Raw genomic sequence first — 21545 nt, forward strand, 5'->3', positions numbered from 1 at the left:
ATGCGAGCGAGACAAAAGAAGATAAGGCGTATGGGAGAGAAGACAGTGAGAAGAAACTAAAACAGAAACTGAGACAAAAGAGACTTAAAAACAAGATTATAATGGAAAAAAACCTCTTTAACATTAACAGATTAGCACAGATCAGCATGTGAATGGCGAGACCATAAAGTTTAACATATGAAAATGGGCATACAAAGAGAGCTTTAAAATGATTGCTGCCCAGAAGCAAGATCAGATATTATGTCTTGGAGAGCTAATACTATGAGGTTTATGGGCATGGCTAGTTGAGTGCTATGTGTGTGATTATGGCTCAGTGGTAATTGCACTCCTCCATACCTGCACCTGACCCCAGAAACTAGGCCCTCTGCTTCTAGGCCAAGTCACACCCAATAATAGAGACTAGGACAGATGCTTTTTACTGCTTTTCAGAGCATCTGAGGTAGGCAAGATATCCTCTGCAGGGTACCCTCTGCAGGATGCTCTACAGCTATGCAGAACAGATCTTTGCTCAGCTGTATAAATCCCAACAAGTGTGAAACATGAACATTTTCTTTTCTTTGTCAAAAGATCTCACAGGTGCTGTACAAAAAAGGAAAAATTCACCATTATTAGAACAAGTTCCCGTGATGACAATTACATACCGCTTAGGGTAATTTAGGATTATGAGAGTAAATGTGAAGGAGGAGAATTGAAGTGTTAAGAAATGCTAAAACAGCTGATTTTTTGTTTCAATACATAACTTGACAATGAAGTCAGAAGATAAGGTTTAAAGCTACATAAGGATGAGATTAGAATGGATACAATTGTAATGCTTTTACTTAGTATTGTGTGTTGAGTGTAATGTGTTATTAGGAAATCATAGCATCACCAAAATCCTAGGCAAAAGAAACAATGGAGCATAATAAGTACAGTACGATGATACTACAAAGGCATTGCTGCAAATTTAATCTAAGACTATCATTTTGATCAAAATACTCTACAGTTCTTAATATAAATCAGTGCTGTCCTACCCCGAGGGCAAGTTTAACACAGCTGCCTTTGTGGAGGTGGTCTTGATGGAGAGAACTGGCAGCTGAGACTGCAGACTTGTCCAGGAGTGTGGCACGGCGATGAGAACTGCAGACCTACGTGCTGCTGACATTTCCTGTTCTGTGAAAGTGGAGTAAAAAAATAAATGCACTGGTGGCACTCTGCAGGGAACAAAATTACAGTGGTTTCACAAAATAAAAATAAAAATAACCCAAAATGTAGATTAAATATGTCTTTGATGCACGGTTTGTACCTGCGAGGAAAGTTAGTGTTTGTGTTTCCATGTATGTGTGTCTGTGTCTGTGCACTGATAAGCCCTTACTCTCCTCAGCTGCATGTCCCCAGAGAAGAAGAGAAGAGAAGCTGATGAGGATCTGGGAAGGTTGCAGGCTGTCCACACACAGGTAATAAGTGCCTCTCACCTCTGGACACTGCTGGAAGAAACACAAACACGGAGAAGGACAAGTGGAAGAGAGAAAGAGCAGAAAGCCGTCGGGAGACATGGAAGATAAACTAATAGAACGGTGGCTTAGTGGAGGAGCAGTTGAAGGAAAATTCAGAGAAGAGAAGGGAGCATGGTTGCAGTGGGGGATTCAAATAAACAGAAGTAAAAACAAAAAACAGGTGGAGGCTTCATAGTTGGCACCTAAATGAGAGATACAGAGACAAAGACTTAAGTAATGTCAGAAAAAGCAGCTGCTGAGAAAGGCAAAGCAGGAGACAAAGAGAGGGGAAGACTGACAGAGACCAAAAGGGTCAGAAAGTATGAATTTCAGAATAACAAGTCGAGACAATTCTTAGTATGCATATTGGAGTGTTGCTGTTGTTTACATGCTTACTTCAGGGCTTGCTACAGCAAGGGATCCGGAGCTAAGTGTCTGTGTGGATGATCCACTGCATTTGACGGCTACTGTTGTTTTGGAGAGGACAGTATTCTGCAGATAAAACCAGCTTAGTTAATCACAATATGTCCCGTACAATTACTAATTGTATGTCAAAGCACATTCAGTTACGTGGGAAAATAAAACCAAAGTTTAGTCCCGTAGATAGAACTTGCACAGTCTGTACCTTAAAATGTGATTTCTGAATATGATGCTGGTAAGTCTGTGGCTTATGAAACACCAAGAGAGTCCTGAAATTAGAATACAAATAACCCCGCTTACTTTATTTTATTTTTTAGCATGAGCGATTATGATATTAATCAGAACCTATTTCTGCATGTATGTATATGTGTCTCACTGAAAGCATTTATCAAAGTCCTCCAGGTCAACCCAGGTCTTCTGTAGGACTGGCTTGTTAGTCGCATAGTAGGATTCCTCAGTTACAGGCTCTTTGATTTCAGTTTGGGGCCTATCTGCAAATAAAGTTTAAATTGAACATAAGGTGGCACCGTTCCTGAGTAATAATACATTTATATACATGCATTTTCTTGTGTTAGTCATTTGGTATAATGTAGTATGCATGTAGAATATAGACACCTAGCTGAAAGTGGAGCCACTGGGTAAAATTCTTGATATCCTCTTTGTCAAAATTCAGTAACTAAACGCTTTTCCTTTTGTGACTCATAGCAAGTTATCCTAGACTCAAATCATTATCTTAAACACAGCGAGCCGAATTGGCCAAACTCCCACATAATGGCACAGTGTAAGCGCACATGCACATCCTCACTCCCACTCACCGACTCCCACTATCTCAATGCATCTCATAGACATATGCACACATCCCCAAAAAACACACACATGCACACCCATACACATACAAACAGTCTGCCCCCGAGCTCTACTTAAAGCGAGAGTCTGATCAGAAAGCTGAGGTGGCGAGGGCCACCGTCTCTGCTGTTGAGCAATGGTGGTCCGTTAACTCAAACTGCAGGTGTTACTAAGCAACTAAACGGGGGCAGAGAGGAGGCAGGGAATTGGCCGGTTGTCACAAAGCATAATTTCAGTCCTATCTTTTTCAAAACGTCTCGACCAACCGCTACAAGCACGGAGAGGACGATGGTTGGATTGGAGGCAAGAGATAAAAATACGTCTAATTACATTAATTGGGACTATGATGCACGGATGCCGTTCGAGTCAAACAGTAATGAAGACCTCCATAACATATGTCAACTGCATAAAAAATCCAGAAAAAACTGAAAATAAGGGGCATTTGTTATTTGTGGCAGTCTAATATTTGACCTCGGGTAAAGCCATCTTATGTTGGGATTCAAAGACAGCTCGCATTAGGGGCCTGGTGTTGCAAAGGAACAGCTTTTACCATTGGAGATGTCATCACTGTTCTTCTTGTCCTCTGCAGTAACCTAAAGGGACAACGAGAGAGTGAAAAAAGAGAAAGTGAGAGAGGCATGAACTGTGTGTTGCTGACAGAGTAGCACTGGCAGAGATACGCCTCCACCCTCTAGTGATTCCATGCCAGCTGTGGTGTTGGGCCATTCTCACCCAACACTGAGACACGGTTTAATGTGACAGGGTCTGCCCCTCCCCCTGCTAAAAACACCAACAGGGAATACCAGCTCTAATTTACCCCGACTGTCAGTGACAGATGAGGAGTTATAATGTTGTTTAGTGTGTTGCTTCTCTGAGAGGGGATTTACTAAACAGTCCTGATGTCATGCTTATCTGGCCAGCACAATAAAGAAACATAGCTAATTAGTTATTATCATATGCTTCAAGTAGCATTATGTTTGGTGTGAGCAAGAAGGAAGATGCTGCGGTCTTTAAAAGAGCATTAGAGCTATCAAAGAGAAGTGCAAGAATTAGTACACCAATATCAGCTGGCTCCAACTTTCCTCCAGCCTCCCCACCTCCTTAAAAGAATTTTTTTTAAAAATGTATTTCAAACAATGCTCCCCTCTGGGAAAATTCTGGTGAACGTCCAACAGTTTACTCAGCTCCGAAGAAGAATTATATATCTTCATGTCGTGTAACTTCAAAGCAACCCCTGCCAAGACTCTCTGATGAGTCAGAGTGAGTGTGTGTGTCTCTGTATGTGAGTCACCGCATATTTGAATAAGTACCCAGAGACCCAGACAGACGGAAAGAGGCATTGTGATTGGGAGGCACACTTGACCTCCTCTTCATCACTGTATAGCAACACTTTCCTGCTGCAAAAATGTCAGCGCGTATGTCAACGTGTCTTGTGTGCATAAAACTTTAAGCTTTCGAGCTCCAGTCTGTGGTAGGTCCTGTTCACTGACAGCACGGCACTTTGGTGCGCTGCTTGTTTTACCTGTGTAGACTAAGGAGATATTGAGACAGACACAATTTACACACAGGGCTCCTAGGAGTTTAGCTGCTGCTTTTGGCTTTTCAGCAATTTTCCACAAAAGAAATCACAGTCATGATGGGAGAAAGATGGCATTATCAAAAGCCACCCCACCGTTTTATTTTTGCACAGACAAATTAAAGCATTTCCAATGTACTCTTAACTAATTTAACATTCTCCCCCTGAGATAAACTGTAATTAGTGATGCAAACTGAAACTATGCAGGTGCTTGGTTGTTTAATGACTACCATACTCATATTAGAAGTTGAAACATAATGCTCTAACCCACACTACGGTTGAGAGAGTGGGGCATTTAGGGTATTACGCACATCATGTGAAGGCACCTTCTTCTCTCATAGAAATATAGAGCTGGATCAAAAAAAAATGTCATTTATAGTCTGTCAACACGTGACCCTGCCATGTGCTTGTCAAGAGCAGGAACACACACTTTAGATAAATGTGGCCCATGTGACACACACACACACACACGCCTGCACACACATCAAACGACACATCAAATTAGCATGTCCACACTGCCCTAACCTAACCGCTCTATAACTGGTCACAGTTACACAAGAGGGCGATTAATATGAACTCTATTTTTTCCCCTATGCTAGGAGTGAAGTGTAATAATGAAGCCCCCAGGAGACGCAGACACTGATGGCTCATCATCTAATTGCGCTGCTTTTTTCATCAGCACAGTACATGACCTCTCCCTGCATGAAACCCACGCATTCAGCTCACCACCACCACACACCAGAGATTCTCTCTTCCCCGCTTCCCAGTTTCTTGCCCCGCTTTCATCTATTTCAGTGCAAATGTGACTCTGTTTATATTTTCTTATTTTTTTTAGTTCCCCTAAAAAAATTTTAATTGAACAATAGAGTTGTCCACCCTTTTTTTTAGTCTTTGTTATCTTTGTTTCTGCCCTCTTCTCTTTGTCTGCATGTGTCTGCTACAATGAATCCCCACCCCCTGTTATTTCCCTTTTCTAGCTGGTTCTCTCTTTAGTGCAGATGTGCCCCTGGTCAGTAGTGGCCTGGCTGGGAGACAACAGAAGTGACTTTGAGACTGGGGGATGGCAGCCGTGTTGTCACTGACACACAGAACTACTCTGAATAGCCTTTGACCGCATACATGCAGGGCAGAGAGACGAGTGAGGCAACAGGAAAGCAATGAAATGAAGACATGACAAAGGGCAACAAATCTTTTTGCAGAAATAAAATAATGTCTTCATTCATTCCTTTTTTGGCATTCCAACAGGTCACAGATGCTTAAATTCTATTTGAGGGATAACAGCGGTTCTACAACGATGCTTTGTTTTCAAATATTTGTGAAATCTGAAAATATTTCGCCCTCGTGGACCATAATGCTATATACCTCCATTTTGTCAGTGCAGTTTGGTGAGTTAGTGGTGCATTCAGCCGCGTCAAGCTCAAGGCCTTCTTGACATTCAGTCTCCTCTTCCTCAGTAATGGAGACCAGAGGGGATCTGTGGGAACACTTCCTGGGAGTGTTTTGCTTGGTCTCTCTGACACATAAAGACACGTATTCAAGCACCAGGTTGTGTGCAAATGTAACATATCATAATCATACCATGCACAGATCTCATTGCATTCTATAATCTGCCATTTTTCTTTGTTGATACAAAAATATATAGTATTACGGTAGCAAAAGGAGCAAATCTCTAATCTTTACTCCACTGTGGGTTGTAAAACACAAAAGCAAAATTCCCATAGTTCACATTTCTCAATTACTACGAATGCATTCATAACAGAGAGTCGAGATGGTGGTTAAGTAAGATCGTAAAAAAAAACAGGTGATAATGGTGTATTATGATAATGGTGATGTACTTTATTGACCTCCATATGGAAGCTGTTATCATGCTTTCCTTTTTCTATAAAGAGGTCAGGCTCAGGTTACCTATAGACTACTGAAAGACATCAGAAAGGAGAGAAGAAAATGTTATTTATAAATTTATCAGTTTCAGTGTACGCACGGCTCTGGAACTGAGCCCCCGCTGCTCCTGGTACGGTAGGAGAGAAAAGGGCTGGCAACCTCAATGAACTGCTCTGGTTTTGACAAAGGGATCTCTACAAAAAAAGGGAGAGAAAAAAAACCTTTACATATCATGCCAGCACCGATTTTTCACACTCTGACTCTTTTTACTTCATTTTCTGTTTTTCACTCAGAGATCAGCTGATGTCAGATATACCTGAGCCAGCAGCTATTTTCAAAACTGAAATAATGTAGCTGCCCTACTCCTATTTTCATTTCAGCATGCGGTGCTGCATGCCCTCTCTAGTGCAGGTTCTAAATCTCCTGCATTAACACTCACTTTTCGTTGGAGTCATATTTATTTATGACATTCACCTACACGCTATCGCATAATTTGTGCTTTTCTATTTGTTTGATATCCTCCCCTGCATACTCCTCCTGATTCTCCTTCACCGCCTTTTTTCCAAACTTAATTTTAACATCTTTCATTTCCTGTTTCAATCTTCCTCTAACTTACTCTTTGGTTCAGCAGTGACCAAGATCTCCTTGGGCTGACGGATGAGTTTCCAACGGGGCACAGGTGGAGGTTTGGGTGGTGACTGTAGCGGGCATGCGCGGGTACGAGTCAACAGGACAGCATGGCTGTGTAGCAAGGAGAGGCCATAACGACGTAGAAATTCAGAGGAATTAGCCTGCATAACCGACACACATACACAGAAATCATGCATGCAGGAGTCAACCATTAATATTTAAAAAATACTCTGGCAGATAATTAGAAACTGTTCTCCAATCAGGTTTAGGGGTGTATATAGTAAACATTTTTTTAATCTTTAACACCCACTGCATTTTAACAATATTGTGTGATTATCTAAGGTGTTAGTTTAAAAACATAGCGACATATTAGCATGGAGGACAGAATCATTCAGGCAATAAGTTCAGACACATCTGCCAAAATACATGAAAATACAGTATGTAAGGCAAAAACAGCAATTAAAGTCAATATTTGGTATGATCACTTTTTTAAACATCATAGCCTGAACTCTCTTGGGAAAAATTTCTTTTCAGGAATAGTTCTCCAGGCTTCTTGAAGGACGTTTAAAGCTCTTCTTTGCATGTGTTTTGCTCCTTTCTCTGTCAAGATGATCCCACACTGCTTCAATAATGTGGAGGTACAGGCTCTGGGGAGGCCAATCCCTGACTGAGTTTCATTGTGTGTTTTTCCACCCAGGTATAATTACTGCAGTGGCAGTGTGCTTGTGATTACTGTCCTGTTGACAATTGGAACCCCTGCCAATGAGCTATATAAGCACCAGTCCATTTACCATCAATTTTGAAAAGATCTCCGACACAACTGGCCCAAACCATGACAGAGACTCCAGTGTGTCAGTATGTTTTACAGATAACTGTAGACACTCACTGTCATGAACCCCACCATACATACTGGTGGCATTTTAAATCAAAAATGTAAAACTTGGAAATTTTCCATCAGACCTGTTGCTACTGAATTTCAGTCCAGTTCTTGTGTAATTTGGCATACCTCAGCCCTTTGTGCTGTTTCCCTTTCTAGAGAATGGCTTCTTGACAGCCAGCTTTCCACCGAGACCATTTCTGATGAGCTTTCAACGAACAGTAGATGGCTCAAGTAAAGGGTCTAGTGTGTCTCTCAGGTCCTGTGCCAGATCTTTGCTGGATATTACTTAAGCACAAGACTTTCAGATACTGTTCATTTGCTATAAACATTTTTCAGGCCTCAGATTTTTTAAGAATAAACTGCTAATTATGCTGAAATATGTCAGATTTTTTATTTATTTGTTTTATGCCTGTCAAACTCTGTTATCATTCACATTTTTCAAAGATTAAGCTCAGGAAATGGGAACAAATTATGTGTTTTTGTAACAGACCACTTGTAACAAAGTGCCTAAAGATACCATTTGAAACTGGTTCTTTGCTAAGTTGTGTGGATACAACACTGGTTCATTCTGTGAATTAGGTGATTTTATTAATGCTTGGATGATTCATAGATCCATAGATCCATAGATCAGCCAGACTCGCGCTGGCTGTAGCTTTTAACCTTTAATTACCTTGAGCACAACTCTAGAATAAGCAACAAACTGCAATGTGTATGGAATGATCATGGTTACATCTGCAATGGAAAATCATGTTATTATTCTGGTACCTGTAAGAAAAGATCAAACTAAAGTTATCACCATCACTGTAATGCAAAGAATAATGTAAGGTCAAAAACTTCAATTTATGCTTAATGCAAAGCTGGTTATATACTTCTAATGAACTAATAATGCCATATTAAAATATTAAATGATAATGAGAAAAACATCCCCTCCTTATTCTACAGTTAACATACAAAAAACCTTTGGAGAGCCTGCAGAACTATTTCTCAGGAGCCTTTAGAAAATTACAGTTAAATAAATATAAAGAAATGAGTCTTGACTCAAGACACAGTACAGTATATGAAATCATTACATAAAATTTGTGTATATATACTTTAAACCTGTCACGATGTGCATGTTACAGTTACATCAAAATGTGAATTTGTATCCTCGCAAATTTGCACTAAATACCTAACTACAATCTCTAGCAAGTGAAATCGAAATTTCATAGTTCCAAAAGTCTGAAGACTAAAAATTGCACATTATGAGTCAACATATATACGTGGTCAACATTTTAGGAGGAATATTAAAAAGACATACCATTTGGCGAAACCCAAAGGAACCGTTATGTAGTTGAAAAGGGTAGCAGGCAGCACAAACCACTATGTCAGGGTCTGCTGAGAAACACACGCAATGAACAATAACAGGTACAGTTAAACTGCATTGTCATAAGTGTTAATATACAACTAATTTTAGACTAAATGTGATTGATTCTAAATAGTAACATCAATATAGTGAAAGCGCCACACAACAATTAAATTAAATCCAACAAAAGAGAAAGCAGAGCTGACAAAAAATACCATACACAAAATAGCTTCCTACAACCTGTTTCACACCCCCTGCCTGGAATGGGGGTCGTACAGGCAGTTTGTGGTACGCTTTGGCTTTGTCCCAGTTTGCTGCTGGTTCGCGGCAGCACCTGCTCGCCAACACCTCTAAGGGGAGGGGGTCAATATGTGTACATGTGTCTTTATGTCTTTCTATGTGTCATTAGTGGGTCGGTGAGTGTAGGGCTGGTTATCGTCACTGATTTCTATAATCGATTCGATTCCGATTCACAAGGTCCCGATTCGATTCAATTTTGATTCAGACTGTTAGAAATATTATAATTCTGATCATTTATCAGTACATATCCATATTTTTATATCTATGTATAAAAACAAAGCTGACACGTGTGAGACTTCATCACAGCAGATGCCTTTGTGTCAAAGTAACTGAGGATAAAACACAGAAAAACATGAAGGAAATTTCCCTGGTCTGGCTTTTTATAGCAGATAACCCCCTTAAAAATATTCTGCAGTGCATCAAAAACAGAAGAAAACCATGAATCAACATATGAACATTACCTGATGCTGCTGAAGTGAAGCAGAGCGAAGTTACAGAGGTTTTATTAGAGACACAGCCAAGCGTTTTGCAATTTGCCATGATTTTACAAAGTTTAAATTTCTTTGGTATTAAACAGTCAAAATTAGGCTTTCTTGTTGGAAAAAGAAAAAAAAACAACAGGCCGATAGCACTGTACACAACACTAGACTGATGTTTAATAAGCAAGTGAATAATGAAGAAAACAGAGATTTGAGATGGCAAACTATTCTATTCAGTACAATGAGAGAGAGAAAGAGCTGTGCAGGAAGTGTGATTTTATTGTGTGTTTAAACAGCAAAAGCAAGAGGGAATTAATGACAATGTTTATTAAATGTGAAGTGTAGCTTTGATCTTCTTTTGCTGCTGGTGACGTGAATTTTGGTCAGAGAGTGACGAAACCTGTCGGCATCAGAATCTCTGAGATGTCAGCTTTCACCACCCGATGGCGTGTCTGTTTATGTGCTGTTGGGTGCACGATCCGTGTTTACATCTTTGTGCCGAATGTGTTTACCTGCTCTCAAATAGTTTTGTGAGCTTTAACCTGAGATTCTGGCGTTTCTGGCAAAATACATTTATATTTAAAAATCGATTCAGGATTTAATTAATCAATATCACGTTATTCAAGCTAAAATCGATTTGAATCGGAAAATAATTTTTTAAACCTACTGCTAGGTGAGAGTGAGTGAGCGAACGGCCTGTATGAGTGTGTGTGTGCATGGCTGGAGCTCGCTGAGCCTTTGCCCCTGTGGGACATGGTCAACGGTCCCCACTGGAGGCTTCTCTGTTTGTTGGTTCCACGGTGCATGGCTGGATGTTCTGGTGTGGTCGTTGGCCGACTTCCTGGCTTGGACCTCCTCCTTGGGACCTGGATCTCAACTCGTGCAAGGGTGGCCCGCCTCTAGCAGGGTCAACTTCCCGTTGCCTCTGGTCCTCTCACCCTTTGGTCGTGTGGCCTTCCTCCGGGGATGTCGCAGAGAAGTGTGACCTTAAGTCTACGGTACTCTTGGGAGCTGTGGATTGCACGGTTGTCCTGGTATCAAGCCAGTCTGCCTCTGGCTCCTGGGGGCGTTATTGCGGCTTTACACCTTCACTATCAAGTACATCTGAGACAAAGACACAGATACTCCCACCCTCTCTCTCTCACATTCACACTATAAGAAGATTGATGACCTATATATCTGTGTATTTTCTAATTTTTGTGTTCCACGTGCTGTATGTTTGTTTTTTCTTAGAGGTGCAGCAGTTGGCGATACATTGTGTATTTCTATTTGCACTCTATCCTTTTATTACATTTACCCCTATTTTCCCAGACTAGAAAGATTACATTAAAAAACACTATTGTCCTCCACGGGTATAAACAATGAGGCTATATTTAGGTTCTTTAGGGAGTTCTTCCCCCTTTAGTGCATCTTAAAAGTATATCATATAAGAGCACATGGGCCAGGAGACATGGAAAATCAATTTGGCCGACCATGGTGAAGAGTGATGGGAACACCGCCAGGCTAATATAAAGGCTACACATTAAAAATTGAAAAGAGAAGTTGTTGTCACATTGACTACTAATTTCTGCATTTCACTGGAATTTCACAGTAAGCACCAAAACAGCGAAATAGAAGAAACGTGTAGGGTCTTTTAGTGTTTGCATACGTAGAAAAGGACAATGCAGCAGATTTCCCTCAAGCAGAAAATGTTTTGTGAAGTAATACCACCTTCACATGCATGACATCACATTATGTTAATATGCAACACTTGAGTTATTCCAAACAAGTGAGACTGTAGCAGAGCACAGGGAACAGTCTACTGTCAGAAAGAGCAGGTGGGTGAATGTGAGAGCAAAACAAAGATAGATTTTAATTTATATAGAAGTTGAAAATAGCAAAACATCACAAAAGGATTTCTGAATTCAATACTCTGAATATTACATATGCAGGTTTTAATACAAGAGGAAGCTTTTCTTCCACATAATTACCTCATAATTACCTGTTTTGCCCCTTCACCTTTAATATGCAACACCAAGACCTTAGCTAATTTATCCACGCAATTAGCATTTTGAGCAAAGCATTTAAATGAACTGTACAGCCTTAAAAAGCATTGTATTTCTGCTATGGCCTGAAACAACTCCAAGCAACAAATACATTTGTGAGGACGTTTCACTTTTATCTTCCCACAGTTGACCGGGGAAGCTCTCCTGCCCTGCGGGAGCACCAAATAATTTACCCTTCTAAAGCTCCCTCTGCTGGTTTATTCATGGTCCACCATACACACATTAACCCTCTGCACTCCATAATATATGGGCGGCAGACCTCACAAAAGACAGGAAGTTATTCTTGATGTAACATGAAAGAGGCCCCAGGGCTGACAACGGAGTTCAGAAAGTTTGGCATTTTGAAGTACAGCAAAGTAGTGACTTTAGGTCTTAAGCCTGTCCTGTCCTAAAGTAAATCCCTAGACCAAAACTGTGATTGCTACAAGTTGGATTTCTTTAGCTCTATAAGCATTAACTCTATACTTGTGAACTTTTAAGCAGGACCTCCGTATTTAAATTAAGCAGACCTTCCTCTACCTCTCTACCAAGTTTCACGTAATTCAGTTTTGTCCTTTTTATGTCATTGTGGTGAGAAACAGACTGGCTTCTGGTGTGCCTTGGGAAAGGAAATATATATTGCATATAGCTGTTAATTCACCAAAGGAAATGTAGACATGACATATAAATCCATTAATACAGCACAGTTACAAAGACACAGGACACAGAAATGATTCTAAAACCTTCTGCTGATAAATTAATTAACTGAGCAGCAAAGCAATTCTGTGCATACAAATTATGACAGTAATGGCTGACTGCATTGACTTACTCACTCAATTAAATGTGCAAGCAGAGTGTGTAATTGAGACAAAAGTTTGCAAGTATGTATAATTGCATAATTATTTGCCTCTTTGTGACTTTGTGTCTTACTTGTTGTGTCTAACTGAGGCACAGTATCTACCTTTACATTGCTCTGACTCCAGTAGCTGATTCTTGCTGCTACTTAGGGTGGAATCCTTCACTTGAGCTGCATCTGTGGGCTCAGGCTTCGTCACTGGCAAACTGTCATCCAGGTGTTTAAATGTAGGAATGGAGTGTTGTAAGAAATCCCAAATTTCTCTCAAGTACACTGACCTGAAAGAGAGATAAAGACAACATTATCAGGCTACAGCAGGTTATATTAGTTTCACTGTAATCACTTGTTAACTATCTGCCCCAAATAGAAAACATTTCACAATGTCACCAGTACCCTTGATGATGAGTTTTGACACCAGAGTATATATCAATAAAGATGTTGTTTGACAACCATTATACCATGCTCCCGCGTTTTTCCAAGGTTATCCTTTGTAAGGTCTATAGGTATAGATCATTTTCACTAATTTCTGATGCACACCCAGTCATTTTGTTCTGAAAGCAGGCCTGAATGAATGGAAAGCAGGTCTGAAACTGCTCAGCTCAGAAAAGTGAAACAAGGCTTAACCCTAGTAGTTGTGAGTTAAACCCTTTTTATTTGTAACTCATTCCAACTTTAAGTGTGTCTGATGTCAAATGAAGTACACTTTTGCTTAGTGTCTTTGTGACAACTGCAATTTCAGTTCCTCTTCCTATACTGTCCCTTTGTTTGCAATACAATAGGCTGTTGTATACACAGTCATGTGAAAAAGCAAGCATGCATCCAAAGGAAATTATTGACTTTTTCACTGATTCGGGGGTGGAGGTGGACGGGTGGGGGAGGTGGACTTGATACTACAGCCAGTACATGCAAGAAACCCCCTGAACATCTCACAAAGAAATGAATGAGCAAAAATAAAAGTCTGTAGTGTCGTTCAGGTATACCAGCTTCACCAGTCTGCACTTTCAAAGGTTTGGAAACAGGTGATGACTGGACAGAGCATCCAGGAGATGAACATGTGTCACCAACTCATTTCATTTGACTTCTCCATGCAATCAATTTCTCTATTCTTGCATGAGCTCAATCGGACATTACATCGACTTTGTACTGTGGAGCTTAAAGGAAAAGCCAAGTCCTTTAATGTCCGGTCCGAACGATTCTGAAGTTCTCATGCATAACTCAGTATGGTAATGTCTAGAAAGGTTAGGGCTGCAGTGCATGAATAAAAACAACTTGAGCTAATATTGCTAAGTGGCAGTATTAGCTGCACTAATATACAGTTACTTGTTATTAGTACAGGCAGAGAGGATGTAAATGTGTTATTTATTTTAGCGTTTTTGACCGTCTTTGTGTTTAGCAGTCTAATTGAATATTACAAGCAAAAGAAAGAAGCATCCTAAGGGTACTTTACAGTGTCACATAATATTTAACATAATGATATATTTATTTACTATGTTTATATTGTCAGAACTTCTACCTTGCAGTAACTGAGGTATATTAGATCCTGCGTATTCTGTGTGGGCAAGTGCATAAGTAACTACAACTTCATGTTTCATTAATCAGTCTGAAACACAAACAAATGTCATGCTCATTTATTGCACGTGCTGATAAGATTCCCCAGGCGACCCACTAACAACAGCTAACCTGCTGAGCTACAGAGAATAACACTCCCTGGGTCCACCAACAAATACTGTTGCCCCATTAAAGCTCTATCACTGATGAGCTGCAGTTCTACACTGATATTACTCTCCCTCCAGTATACAACATATCTCCTTCCATCTCTGAGGACAGATGCAATTTTCTGCATTATTTTTGCCACAGACCTTAAACTATATAAAAAAATTAAAAATATCAGCCCTGTTAACAAAGACACACAGTAAACGGAACATATATTCCATGTATATCCACTGGATACCTTATTAGTACACTTTGCCAGTACTGGATTCCCCGATTGCCTTCAAACATTCCTCTGAGATTTTGGTATTTACATCACAGCATCACACAGTTGCTACAGATTTACTGGCTGCTCATCCATGATCTGAATCTCCAGTTCCACCACACTCCCAAAGGTGCTCTATTGGATCTATTGACATCTGGTGACTGTGGAGGCCATTTGAGTGAAGTGAACTAACTGTCATGTTCACAAAACCAGTTTGAGATGATGCGAGGTTTGAGTCATGGCACATTACATAAAGTCATCGATGTAGTCAACAGCAATACTCAGGTGGCTGTTGTGCTTGAATGTCTAGGGGGCTTAAAGTTTGCCAAGACAATATCCTCCACACTGAATAGTTTCTCTTTTTTGGAGCACATGGTTGTGTGGGAAAATTCCAGTAGATCAGCAGTTTTTGAAATACTTAGACCAGCTCTTTTGGCACCAACAAATACGCCACGTTCAAAGTCATTTAAATAACCTTTCTTCCTCATTCTGATGCTCATTTTGAGCTAAATCAGGTCATCATGACCATATTGACATCCTTAAATGCAATGAGTGGCTGCCATGTGATTGGCTGACATACCTGTGTTAATGAGCAGTTGAACAGGTGTACTAATGAAGCATCCCGTCAGTGTATAATTTATTGAACAGAAAGTGACATAGAACATACAAAGCACATATCATACAATAGATCAAAAAGTATGGTCAACCATTAAAGTCCTTACTTTATAGGACGAGTTTCTGGAATCCAGCTGGTGAGGGTGTGGATAAAAGTGAACTGGTCCATCCCCCCGCAGACATCTGACAAACTGAGAAACAAACACATAAGAACTTTTTTTTTTCTTTTGTTCAAAATATGCAACATACCAGATACAGCACTCAAACTACCATTTTTAGCACTGGCACTGTTCTCAAACAGATCATGTGAGGTGACGGTTTCAACGCGGGAAATAAGTGTTTAATGTGATTGGTGACAGGGTGGTTAAATCATGAGAATGCTGTTAACTGAGAAGAAATATTGAATGTGTCTTTCTGTTTTCAAACATAGTAAAGAACTGTGTGTTTAGATTGTGTCATTAATTTCCGGTCATGCTTTTGAATTACAGCTAATAGGACAACAAAGGTCATTGATACCTAGTAGTATTCTAAGAGTCACATTATCCTGACTTGGGCATTTTTATAGTATAGTTTTTTTTTTTATACATATCAAGAACACCAAAAATTTAGGTTCAGGCTACATTCAGCATTGTTGAATTTGCATTAGTTGGTAAACCTTGTAACTGCTCAAATAATTCTGAGGAGTGTGTGTGCAAGAATGTCTATATTAGGTATCCTTCTCACATAATTTTCGCTTGAAAGAGACAGCTGCCCTTGCTTTAATTGGTCCTTTTGGGAGTCCAGTCCACGTTCATGCTATGTTCGAGTAAGTGAAATTCATAAAACTTACATGGTAATGCCATAGTCTTTAATCCTGCCAAAAATCCTGCTCAGCACCAAAGTGAACGAGACCTCATATTCAGCTTTCACAAAAAAATGACAAAAAGTTTTTCTGAAAAGCAGTAGCGAACACCTGAACAGGTAAATTAGACATTTATTATATTAAAACGTATGTCTTATAAATTATTATTATTATTATGAGGAAGACTCTTTATTTTCTGCCCTAGCTGAAACATCTATGTCTCAACCTTCAAGCGACAACAGAACAGCCCCATCAGAGGCATGAACATTGTCTATCTGCCACCAAATTACACTGTGAAATTACACCCATGGCAAATACACAGGATAAGTCCTGGGAAGGTACAGCCAAGTCAGCAAATGGCACTCCGCAGGGGTTCTTGTGCATGTGTGTAAGCTTCAAATTTTTTCAACAAATGTGGGCAACACACATATGTTTGCCAGCTTAGAGATTAACGTCCTGAAACTAAGTTTCACGGTGAAAATTGGAAACATGAAAACATCTACAATGCACTTAGACGGGGAGGAAATAACAAAAAACAAAGTGAGCAGATTTAATGACTTGCTCCGTTTTTCACGCATATATAGTTTATCCCCATATATATTTATTGAAATAAATTAAAATTTAACACTGTACAGTAACCCTGCTGAAATTAGGTTTAGTGTACAGTCTTGGGGTGCATACTGTGTGATGTATTTTTACTGTGGCCTTATTCGCTGCTACTTACAAAAAACTCGAGGTCTGTTCTAAAGCAGCATTACATTAGGATTATAAATTATTTCCCCAGCTCCTTGGGGTAGTGCTAAAATACTTATAAAGTTTCTGTCTGAACATATGTTAACTCACTTTGTGTTTGCCACTTTAATTAGAGCTTTAGCCAGCAGCATTGGCCATAACTCTGACTGACAGGTAGAGGCAGGGAGAAGCAGGTTATTGTCCTCATCAAATGGCATAAAATCATCCACTAATATCTTCCTCCAACAACCCTGAAAAAAAGAAAGGAAGGAAAGAAAAGACAGTGAAAAATAAAACGACGTAAAAAAATGAGTGCTCCACAAAAAAGAGGGCTAAACAATTGATTTGTGTTGTTTAGATGATTATCTGGCAGATTATTTTGGAGTTTGGAGTTCCAACTTTTTTGGAACTGGGGTTGCATCTTCAGGATAGGACAGCCTTTTGGTATTGCTGTCCCACATTTCTCCTTAGCATTTGCCATGATTATGCTTGTGTCTTAAGCCATTATCTGTGTTGTGGTCTATCTGGAGGCCATCTGAGGGAGTTTCACGCTGCTTAAGGAAACGCAGCAAAGCAGGTAATAATCACATCCGCAGTTCTCCTTATCTATCAGAACAGTGTACCCAAGTAATGCAAACCCACACAGAGGTCGAACGAATATTCCATTTCTCACTTGCTCTACCCTTTTCTCGTCAAACCACTGCCCAGATAAGGACCGGTGGATGAAAATACAGTGCAATTGGGGAAATTATAGGACAGATCAAGGAAAGGAGGAATGGGAACACAGTGTTGACAGGATCCATACGGAAAAATATAGGCACGGAACCACAAAGAATCAAGTGACTGAGAGAAAAGGAGCAGCCTTTAAGGAAAAACAGAGAAGGAAATGGGAAGAGGGTGATGGGGGCTGGGTGCTTAATGCCATCTCAACAACCATCTGCTAGCGTGCTAAGGTTGGCACGGGGACGGCTGCCTACAACCATGTCAGTCTTGTTTGTCAAGGCAAGAGTCACAGTGTCACAGTCACAGAACAATATCACTCTGTCTTTTTCACTCTCTTGTTGACCCAAATTGTCTCTCCCTCTGAAAAGACACAAAGATGCAAGGTCTGCCATACAGAGATTCTAATGCAAGCCCTCAGACTGTGTTCCTGTGCGATGTTTTTAAACCTGTGAAGTCTTTACACTTACACATAATCAAACTGAACGACGCTATCATCCTCATAGGCTGTGCCTGCTCTCAGGGTTTTACTAAGTGTAGTTATAAAACTTGAGCTTTGCTCTGTGAGAAGCAGCTGACTCCTGTTAAGCCTTATCTATTCATCAGGCAATGTATGAAGCCCAGCCACTTTTGGCACAGCAGCGAGACTGATTGATTTGAGCTCTGAGAGGATAAGGCTTTCTCATCCCTTCCCCCCCTACATCCCCCATCAGTCCGCTACCACTCCCTACTCATGTGCTACATCCTGCAGTCTGTTGAAGAATGTATGACAATGTTTTGCAATCCAGCTATGCCTATTTTTAAAAGATTCATTAATAAACAGTTGCTGTAAAGCTGCGACTTCCTAAGCAGCGATAAGAGAATTTTCTAGTTCTGCATAAACGTCAAACCAAAGCAATTCTCACTAGTAAAAAGGGCTTCTTCCGAACCATACTCATGTCTGAGTATGTGTTTGCATTCTGTCTGGATCCTTACCATCCAGTAAAGTCTGATGATGTATTTGCCATAGCTGTTGAAAAGTGGCACATGACCATTCACCACCTTACACATAGAGTAGATGTGCCCCCAAGGTCTCCATCCCTCGTGCTCTGTAGATGGGCAGTTAAACTGCATCCAAAGAATGTGGATCTCGCTGACAATCCACCTCATCAGCTTCATGGAGCATGGAGCAGAGACAGGATGGAGAAGAGAGAGGAAAATCGGTCTGCATCCGTTAGCGAAACCCTCAATCATCTGATTTTTAATTCACAAAGGGCATTACATTTTCCCCCATATAATTTGTTTCTGTCAGTCAGACATCACTCTGCTGACATTGGAATTAGACTATCTGAGCACTGATGGATGACAGCTAACAACAAGTCAGTGTAAAGTAGAAAACAAATATTGAATACTAACCTCACTACAAAGCAGATGACAATTAGGGGAGACTAGGTCAAATGTCATTTGATTGTCAACGACAGTGGGAGTCTGAAATAAAGCAAAAGAGTTTTCACTGTAGGTAAATTATAAAAGACATTTATTCGCTTGAGAATCGTCACAGAAAACTCACAGAAAAAGCTGCAGTCAGTATAAAGTGTATAGTAGCATGTGTGCATAGCATTCATTATAATAACATATCAGCATTACAATACTGCTGTCAAAGGTCACCAATTTAAAGTACACAAGAATGAGGGACCTACACAGTCAGCTCAACCCAGGGCCTAAACTGGTGTAACCTTACTATGACACTCCCAGAACTGTGTCTGCACTGAATATTTGACAACCAAGTTCATAGCTTCTACCATGTTACTAATTAAATATGGATAAATGGGTCAGCTGACTACGAGGCAGGCTGCAAGATTAAAAAAAAAACGTTTTGTACAATTGCAAGCAACTCTAAGCAAGAACCAAATTTAAACTATATCCAAAAACAACGTTGCTAATCTAGTAATACTTTCTGTGGAAACAGACTGAAGACAGAATGCTGTAGAAGAGCTGCTGCCTCCATCTGCATGGCTGATGGCTTTTGTGATTCGGCTCTGCTCCTCTTTTATGAAATTAATTAAATGATTTTGACATCTTGAGTGAAAAGGCAGCATGTGACCTGGCAAGGACTAATACAAAAAACAGGAAGCCTGCAGTAATTGCTCAATACTGCACTAAGAAGGGGGTAACAGAAAAGTGGAGTGATGCAATTAAAACTTCATTGGAGGTGACTAGAGAGCATGTTTCCATAACTATATTTCACACTGTGTGGCAAAGAAACACAGAAAGTTAAAACAGGTTTAGCCTGCCTTTTTTATTAGTAGATCTATCCTGTAGTCTAGAAAGTATCCAATAATGACAAATGGCCGAAAAGGCTAAAGGAAGTAGGAATTGTCTTAAAATTTCATGTGTAAACCTATTGCACGCATATTCTGGACCCTGTATATCATTGTTAACCTTGCAAGGTATATAAACATGAAATGAACTGCCGATGTCTAGGTGGAAAGCCCTTTTGTATAACAGCAGTCTTCAGTGCAAAATCGAGGCGGGCAGGTAACAGAAGCATGAAGGTTACCTTGTCAACAATAAACTCTGCTGGGCGCTTCCAGGTGTGAACTTTCAAACACGGAGGCAGAAGAAGCTTTCCTTCGGGATCCTCAAAAAATGGCTGCATACAAAAGGAAACAAAGTGAATGTGAAGTACAGAAACCATAAATTAACACAACTTTACAATTTACGTAACCCTAGCTACACATATTACATATATTCTTTACAGGGTAGTTTGGGTAATGATAAATTAACTGATTATTTTAAAAAAGTAAATATTGTCCTCTTCATATTTACAGCACTAGGACTCTTGGTTGGCTTGCCATCCTCAGGACCTCTGTTTGAGTCCCATTTCTCCCTGTTGACGTCTGCATCATTCCACTCGGGCCAAATGGGGACCCTGTATTTCCCCACACCTCCTAGGCTCTCAGAGGAAGTGGCTGCTAGAGACGCTGCTCTGAAATTATGACATACTTCATTTGTTCTGTGCGAGTTTTTAACAACACAGTTAACCAGCTCCACGATTTATTACATAAACCCAACCAGTTCCCTTTTACCGTCAGACAGCGAAAGAAATACTGTAAATACTAAAGTACATCTCTTCTTAAGTGGCTTAATGGTAGCTAACGCTAAAGCTAACTATGTCTCTCCTTTCATTACACTGAACTCACTCCGTCTGCCGGTCGGATAAAGACACTTTGCTGGAAGATGACTCCTTTTTCTTTGGATGTGCCTTGGACATTATTGTGGCAAAGACGCGGGCAACTCACACAGTAAGAGAAGGAACCTCTAGAGGCGGCCTTTGTTTATCATCGTCTCTCTGTCCTTGTCAAACTGCTCTTGAAAGTTTATGCGTTGCTACGCAACCGAGCTGTAACGCGGGAGGGAGAGGCCTTGAACAGTTGCGTCTCTTGTTGCTATAGTGAAGGATGGACATATTTAAATTTTAAGCATCTTCCCATCTACCACAAGAAAGCGGTGTATATTTGATATAGAAGAATTCCTTAACATAAAATGAAATTAAAAGCATTACTACCTAAAACTACAGAATATGCCGCAGAGTTTCATAAGAGGAAGCAGACTGGAGTACCAACAATGAAAAAAGTTACACTAGTGCTTGTAGGCTTAACAGCTGGCAGATCTCTGTGCTAGGTGTGTGGAAGAGCACAAGCTCTAGTAGTGAGAGAACCCTGTCTGATGACTATCACACACTGTTTCGTGAGAGGAGTCACATGGAGCACCCTGCACACACACACACACACACACACACACACACACACACACACACACACACACACACACACACTGTAGTTTTCACAAATACAGCTGTCGTCAGTGCTTTGAATTACTTAAAGGTAAGTTTAACACAATGGGTATAGTGTTTTCTAAAATGTGGTATATATAGTTTTCAAAATTAGTGTTAATAAAGCACTTCTGATCAACAA

At 40.2% G+C, this 21545-nt stretch overlaps 1 protein-coding gene across 10 annotated transcripts in view; it reads right to left on the minus strand.

Annotated features, from left to right (window-relative positions):
• adgb (androglobin) overlaps positions 1-21085 on the minus strand; it is a 37934-nt gene extending 16849 nt beyond the window's left edge. The window contains exons 1-18 of one of the 10 annotated variants that reach the window (XM_082505131.1): positions 20871-21085; positions 20436-20552; positions 20129-20221; positions 18985-19056; positions 18565-18741; positions 16981-17120; positions 15404-15487; positions 12812-12984; positions 9003-9079; positions 6812-6986; positions 6296-6389; positions 5677-5827; positions 3289-3331; positions 2269-2383; positions 2098-2161; positions 1869-1964; positions 1352-1463; positions 1011-1149 (exon numbers count right to left, since the gene is read on the minus strand). In XM_082505131.1, coding sequence (XP_082361257.1) covers positions 1011-1149; positions 1352-1463; positions 1869-1964; positions 2098-2161; positions 2269-2383; positions 3289-3331; positions 5677-5827; positions 6296-6389; positions 6812-6986; positions 9003-9079; positions 12812-12984; positions 15404-15487; positions 16981-17120; positions 18565-18741; positions 18985-19056; positions 20129-20221; positions 20436-20477 — 1847 coding nt within the window. In that variant the 5' untranslated portion in view covers positions 20478-20552; positions 20871-21085. Of the gene's footprint in view, positions 1-1010; positions 1150-1351; positions 1464-1868; positions 1965-2097; positions 2162-2268; positions 2384-3288; positions 3332-5676; positions 5828-6295; positions 6390-6811; positions 6987-9002; positions 9080-12811; positions 12985-15403; positions 15488-16980; positions 17121-18564; positions 18742-18984; positions 19057-20128; positions 20222-20397; positions 20558-20771 lie in introns of all 10 variants that reach the window. The other 9 variants (XM_082505139.1, XM_082505138.1, XM_082505136.1 and 6 more) reach the window with 9 other exon arrangements.
• Positions 21086-21545: the final 460 nt, after the last annotated feature.

This window comes from Aulonocara stuartgranti (genome assembly GCF_965226115.1).
Source record: "Aulonocara stuartgranti genome assembly, chromosome: 15".
NCBI classification, from domain to species: Eukaryota; Metazoa; Chordata; class Actinopteri; order Cichliformes; family Cichlidae; genus Aulonocara; species Aulonocara stuartgranti.